This window comes from Glycine soja, chromosome 9 (assembly GCF_004193775.1).
Source record: "Glycine soja cultivar W05 chromosome 9, ASM419377v2, whole genome shotgun sequence".
Taxonomy (NCBI): Eukaryota; Viridiplantae; Streptophyta; class Magnoliopsida; order Fabales; family Fabaceae; genus Glycine; species Glycine soja.
In genome coordinates this window covers 30,808,168-30,815,210 of record NC_041010.1, presented here as the reverse complement: position 1 = coordinate 30,815,210, position 7,043 = coordinate 30,808,168, and the positions used below count along the sequence as shown (strand labels likewise).

At 33.1% G+C, this 7,043-nt stretch overlaps 1 protein-coding gene across 1 annotated transcript; it reads right to left on the bottom strand.

Moving 5' to 3' along the window:
* Nucleotides 1–2,725: 2,725 nt before the first annotated feature.
* LOC114367409 (DUF21 domain-containing protein At2g14520-like) lies at nucleotides 2,726–6,828 on the bottom strand. Its single transcript, XM_028324588.1, has 12 exons — nucleotides 6,424–6,828; nucleotides 6,256–6,332; nucleotides 5,620–5,703; nucleotides 5,418–5,531; nucleotides 5,015–5,101; nucleotides 4,794–4,933; nucleotides 4,617–4,704; nucleotides 4,315–4,388; nucleotides 3,976–4,145; nucleotides 3,568–3,830; nucleotides 3,151–3,197; nucleotides 2,726–3,048 (listed from the first exon to the last, which is right to left on the bottom strand). Exons 1-12 carry the CDS (start codon nucleotides 6,602–6,604, stop codon nucleotides 2,970–2,972), a joined length of 1,404 nt encoding a protein of 467 aa, XP_028180389.1. The 5' UTR covers nucleotides 6,605–6,828; the 3' UTR covers nucleotides 2,726–2,969.
* Nucleotides 6,829–7,043: the final 215 nt, after the last annotated feature.

The following is a 7,043-nucleotide window of genomic DNA, read 5'->3' as shown; positions in this document are numbered from 1 at the left end:
GACACAGTTCTGCTCCACATATTGAATTTTATGGACACAAAAGATGCTGTTAAAACAAGTGTCTTGTTTAACCGATGGAAGAACTTTTGCAAAGCCCTCAGTCTGGGATATTCGGTTCCTTAGGAGGTATCGGAAAAGAATTTTGAAATATAATAATATCAATTCATACAAATAGAGAAGAAAGAGTTCTCTATTGATTCAAAGCTTTATCTACGGGATAGGGACAGAGAAAGAGAAAAAAAGGGACAATTTCACGTATTACTTTTGGTCAAAAAATCGATTTGATGTTAATTTTTTTACTTTTTGCTCAATGATGAATTGGGTCAAACTATCCACAGGACCAAATCTCATGGGAGTTAAGGAATGATGGAAGAAAATAAATAAATAAATAAAAATGCTGTAGAAGGACTCGTTAAACTCACATTATCTCCTAACCTCTTTGAATTGGGGCTGGTTGGGGCGGTTGAACCTCTTGAAGGTACACGGGGTGGTTGAAAATTTTAAGAAATTTGCATCTTGGATTTTGTCTAGCCAAGATGACTCTTATTCCCTGCTTAAATCTTACTATTCACCCTAGTTGGACCGAGCCCGAACTCCTAGATAGGGTCATCAAATATGCTCTGTTTCATAATGTCCAGCACTTGATATTGGATATATATATATATATATATATATATATATATATATATATATATATATATATATATATATATATATTCAGGTTTTAGACCCAACTTTGAGTCCCTCCCTTTAATCTTTTGCTCTAAGTCTTTGACATATCTTAAGCTTTGGAATGGGTGTGACTTTTCTGATATAATACTTCCAAAATGTCTGCACCTATGCATTAAAAAGCTTGCACATTGGATGTGTCAAATTTACTGCAACTGACAATGGCTGTGCTGAGCCCTTTTCAAACTGCCCCCGTTTTAAATTCTTTGATCCTTATAGGTTGTTCTTTGCATAATGATGCACGAGTCCTCCGCATATCTAATTCTACCCTTTCTAGATTGACAATATTTGGAGGACAAGCTTGTCAAATTCTGCTTTCTACTCCAAATCTTGGCTCTTTTACTATTTTCAATGGAACTGTCAGTCACCAACTCTTCTCCACATGCAATCTTTCTTTCCTTGGAGAAGTAAATATTGACATGAATTGGGATGGAGGTTCAGATGAAGGTTGGGGTGAGGAAAGTTCAATCATCATGAAATAGCTACATGTGCTTTCCAATGTAAAATTGTTGACATTTTATCCGCATGCCTTTCAAATAATACTAGGCGCAAGTTATTAGTACCTTTTCGCCTCTTTATTTTTTTTTAATATTCATAACTTGTTTGCATTCATATGTCAAAATATTTGATTGCTCTCAATTTCAAAATAGCAATTTAAATGCCTCCAATTTACTCCAATTGTGTAGGAACTCTCAAATCCCATTTCAATGAGACCTCAACCTCCGAGTTTTGTTAGATTGGAGTCACTGAAAGTGAATAAAAGTTTATTTGCAAACATGTCTGGTGAGGAACTAAGCACACTATTGGGGTACTTGCTTCAAAATTCTCAAATGGACAGACTTGATATCATAAGGGCTTAAATTATATCCATGCTTAATTCTTTTAGGCTAAGAATTTTACAGAGTGTCCAGTTTTTGTCTCTATTTTATTTTTACTTTTCTCCTTGTCCTGAATACTCTTTCTTACAACAAATTATAGGTTGATATATTTATTGTAAGTGGCTTGTTTATAGCTTATGTAACCAGAAACTCTAATTTTATTTTTTTTATCTATCATTGGTCTTTAGTCCATTTATTTGAATGGGTGTGTTTTTTAATGGCAGTTTCTTGGGTTAGCTAGGCTTTTGTCTATGAAAGATATATATATATATATATATATATATATATATATATATATATATATATATATAACAGTATTTATCATTTTATTTCACTCTCATCTTTCTCTACCCTCTATGTCTCTAGGTACTGGTTCTAACAAGGATACAGTGTTACTCGTCCTCAAATGATTTGTATTAAACTCGCTGTTTATTCAATTGCTTTGTTCTATTAGATGAGTAATGCCTTATACATTCTTTTTACGCGCAAGTCTTTGGAGTAGTGCTTAGTTGATCATTCGTAATGTTTGACCAAATTAGTAGTTGATCTGAAATTCATTAATTATGGATTTCTGGATGTTTTGGATGCATATTGCATGATCAGACATGATTTTCAAGATTTCAGATAAGCTATTATATTCTATGGGTTCATGTGGTTGTTTGATTATCTTTCGAAAGCAAAGTGAAAGAGCTAACTATTTACAGTGTTTGAAGAGTTTGAAATTATTATCTGTGTACTTTGACAAACCATCCAATTTCTCAAATATGTTTTTGTACGAGTGTTCTTGTTCTTGGGATTGCTTGTTTCGAGACATTTATTAATGTGGGAGAATCAAACTAAGGATTGTATTTTTGTCTTATCATAGGTCAACCATCTATTACTTGGAATTACTTCTCAACATTTCATGTTTGGTTTCAGTTCCTTTATTTGCATCATTATGTTTGTCAATTGTCAGACTACCCTTCAAAATTAATCTGTCCTGTCTGAGGAAGGACTCCTTGATAATATTGCTTGTCTATTGTGTTTTAGACTTGTCGCAAAGGCTAAATGCGTTGCTTGTATTTTACAGTTGTTGATGGTTTCAAGTTTCATACATTGTCGGTTTAAATATTTTCGAACTGTCAACCAATTAGAAATCACTATAAATATAATTTTTAACATAATTGTTACAAAAGTAAACTATCTTACTTGGTAATCTATGACAGTGTAAAAAAATCTTTTCACTGTCAATGTATTTGAATTAAATTCTATTGATATCTAGGAAATCAAAATCATGATGTTGGAACAAAAGTATCCACACTTGAGCTTTTGGAATCTTAATGTCGCTGAGACTAAACATAATAAATAATGTTAGAAAGTTCTTTAGCGATGACCAGAACCAGAATCCCTCCTTGAAGATCTTGATTGTGACCTTAGAGATTGCAGCAGGTTAATTCTAATGCTGAAAATAAGAAAAATTGAAGCAGGGAATTTGTTAATTGCTATCAATTTATTCTGGGGGAATCAGAAATGAATAATTGAAATTCAATATAAATTCACTCACTTCTTTTGAACGTGAACATATTCATCAGTTTCATCCAGTATGTCTCCCTTGTAAACGAAAAATTAGATAGCACTCAGCATGGAAATAGAAAACATGAGTACTGGTGGTGTCCACAATGGAAAATACCTTTAGCTTGAGATTTCAAAAAATGATGAAACATTTCACTACTTGATTAGTTCGTAGTTAAAAAATTTAAGATATTAAACCTTAATGAGAATAAGATCTTAATAGAAGTAATCTTATCCCTGCTTCCCTTTATCTTTTTGTCTTAGTCATAACCATGTGGTCCATGTGTGTTATCATCACTAAAGGAATGAAATATTATCTGGTCTCACAAACAGGAATATGAAGTATTCGGCACTTTAGACATAAAATTAGGAAAACAAATGAAGTTCTAGAATAAACCCCCATGCTAACCTGTAACAGTTCCTCCATGACATCTTCCATTGTGATGATGCCAATAACCTCCTCATTTATAACATCTGGAAGAGACTCTATTTGTTCTTGTGAGAAATATTCATTTTCTTGTTCCCACTGGTTGGATTCTCGATGTACTTCACCATCTAGTTCCATTACATTTTTTAATGTTGGACTATGAAATTCTGCATCACTAGAGTTTAAACTGGTTTCATGTACAGAACTTCTCTGACTTATTTCCAGGACAAAGGAAGAATCAGATTCTGAAAATCCCAGATTGGCAAACATAAGTAGTGATTTAATCTGTTCCAGTAAACTAATTTTTTCTACTGTTGTTATGCAATTCATCTTAAATAAAATGTTATTTGATTTGATATGACACCATGGCTAAATTCTGTAAGATATTACCTACAGAAACTTGAGCCGCGTTTGATATTTTATTAGTAATTATATTCAAAAAGGTAGGTGCGCCCATAGTGCTCTCTGTGTCTTTGTTGGATTTCAAGACAACAGCCATGTGGCTGTGACCCTTCTGGAATTGATTCAATATCTCATATAGTGGCCAACTTTCATAAACCCTGTTACATAATTATTAAGTGAGCAATATCATGTAATTAGTATACTAAGTATAGTACTAGTGATTCATGCATGAATGAAAATCACAAGTAATGTATCTGATGGCCATCCTGTTTTTGAAGGCCAGATGGCACGTGGCTTGTAAAATTCCAGTCAAATTAGTTCTATTACCTTGGAATTTTCCTTATAATCAAATTCTTTATTGGGGTCTCATCTTCTGGGCGGCAGAATATCAAGTTTTTAACCTGTGCAAAAGTATTAATAGTAATACCATATGAATAAAGATATTAATAAGCAATGTTGAGAAACAGAAGCAATGTCTCAGATGTTAAATGGAAGCTTTCTTCTTTGCCTTCATTAATTTGTATGAACATAATGGCAATACTATACTGCCCAAGTTATATATTCAAGATTTATTGCAGAAAATACTTGAATTCATTCTATTTCCCATATGTTATTCTTCAATTGCTTACCAATATGAGGCCAATAATATTTCTTGGGTGCCCAGAATGTATAGGTATTCGACTGTGACCTTTGCTCATTATTTGTGTCATTGTATGCCTGATGACAAAGGTGAACTGCATTTATAGATGATAGATTGGGAGCAAAACATTTGTATGAGTTAAAAGTTATGGGTTATGACATATTACATGTCAAGTTTTGAATTTATATCAAGAGAAAAAGTTTCAGATATGGGTGTCATTGCATCTTTAGCTGTCTTCCTAGTCAAATCTATAGCACCTGTGATTATAGAAGTTTCATGATGTGATAACTCTCCACCTTTCCCTGCCTGCACTTGAATATTTTAGCTACTAATTTCACACTTATGATTAAGTTAGTCCAGATGGAATATACTATATATGAGGAAAACCTCATTTGCATGTAAGTCCACAAATGTCTTCAACTCTGATCTTCTGAGAAGAACTGAATGTTCTTTCCCTAGAGCCCAATCCAGCACCTGCCAAAATAGAAAGATACTTAGAGATATTAATTGAATCTTCTCAAAAGATTCCTTTTACAGACAAATCACCTTATATTGATGTACTCATGAAATTTTCCTTGAGAAAACGATAATGTGTCTATTCTCTAATTCAATATTTTTTTTTTAGTTTTTCATTATGTCCATATAACTGAGTAGCAGAATGAAGCAGTTCTGTTATTTCTAATTTCGGTGCAATGAATCATCAATTACAAATGAAATACGTGACACTGACAAATGAATAAATACAAAAATAAGGACACATACACTAACACACACATAACATAAAATTTACCTTACTAGCAGGATAGGTTATAGGGAAGAAGATCAGCAGAAGCAATTGAACAAAGGGAGCCATTTTTGCTCCTAAAGTTAGTCCATATCGAGAGCACACAGCTTGAGGTAAAATCTAAAATGATAAATGTGATGTGAGTTAATTTAACAAAAAATGTGCCTTATTTGATCACAACAGGTTCATTTTTAAAAACAAACATTACCTCTGCAAACACAGTCACCAAGGGTGCTGACACCAGAATAGTAAACCAAGTTGGGATGATTGAGTCCATAAAAATTGGCAGTGCCTTGAACGAAAAGCAGTCAGAGTCATCCTTAGTGAATGATGTTAACAAGAATCATTTATAGTACATCATTTAACAGCTAAATATTACTATATCCTCAATAATACAATATATCTTATAAGTAGTGTGAGCATTTGCTTTATCAGCAAATTGAAGTTAAAAGGGACATTTTAGACAAAGAAAGGAAAAACAATTTCTAGGCCTTATATAATTACTTCACCACCTAGGACCTGTTAGGATGCATTTTTCTAAAAATACTTCTAAGAGAAAAAATAACAAGAGAAAAAGAAAATACATTTCTCCATAGGCTAAAATGAGTTCTCTATTAGCTATTTTGTAGAAGTTCTCTTATATAGGTTCTCTAAAAGATGAGAGGACATCTACAAATTAATTAATGGAGAACTTATTTTAGCTTATGGAAAAACTCATTTTCATTTTTTCTTCTTATTTTCTTCTCCTAAAAGTATTTCTAGAGAAGCTTACCCAAACAGGCCCCTAGTATATGTGATTCTTTAACCATATTAACTAACTTCATACGTGCTATACACAACATACCTCCATGGCCAGTGATTTTCCTAGAAGAAGTGTACACAGGACAAAATGTCCATTCTTTACAAAAGGTTGAATCCTTTCTGCAGATATAAAGTAAGATATAGTAATGCCAATTACGCTGAAGAGCTAAAAAACTGCATAGTGACATTTAAGATGGTAAAAACCATAAACCTGCATGTTTTGTGTCTTTTGGTCGACCGGCCTTAATGAGTACCTCAAGATCCACTTGGCTGAAGGACAGTAGTCCTAGAGCTAGGCCTGATGCAATGCCTGCCAGTGACACAAGCACCAGACATATAATCAGAAACACCCAGAAACCAAGCTGACAACATAGGAATTCATCTTCTTTCATTGTGTGATATCGTATAAAGTCTGGTAATAATGTTGGGTACTTTTTGTGAAAATGTATCCATATTTATTGAGTGGTTAATTCAATGGCTAGGCTTTTGAAGAGAACTGGCCATGAGTACTTTTTGTGTAGAGACAACTTGACGGTGAGGAAGAAGATAGAAGATAGATACAAATAAATTCGGCCATAGAAACAAATAACATTCGGCTCAAAAAGATGCTGTGAATATGTGGATTCTGAGAAAGGAATAGCATTTCAAATAAGTACAGGAGTGTCATTCTTGAAATGCAAAACTATATATTAAAAAAGGGTAAATAGTCACTTTTGTCCTTGAATGTATAATTCGATGACAAAAAATGACTGTCACCGTTAATAAAATAGTCTATATGGCACAGAGGGACTCAACGTGACTATATCTAATTGTCAGCATAAGGACATATTT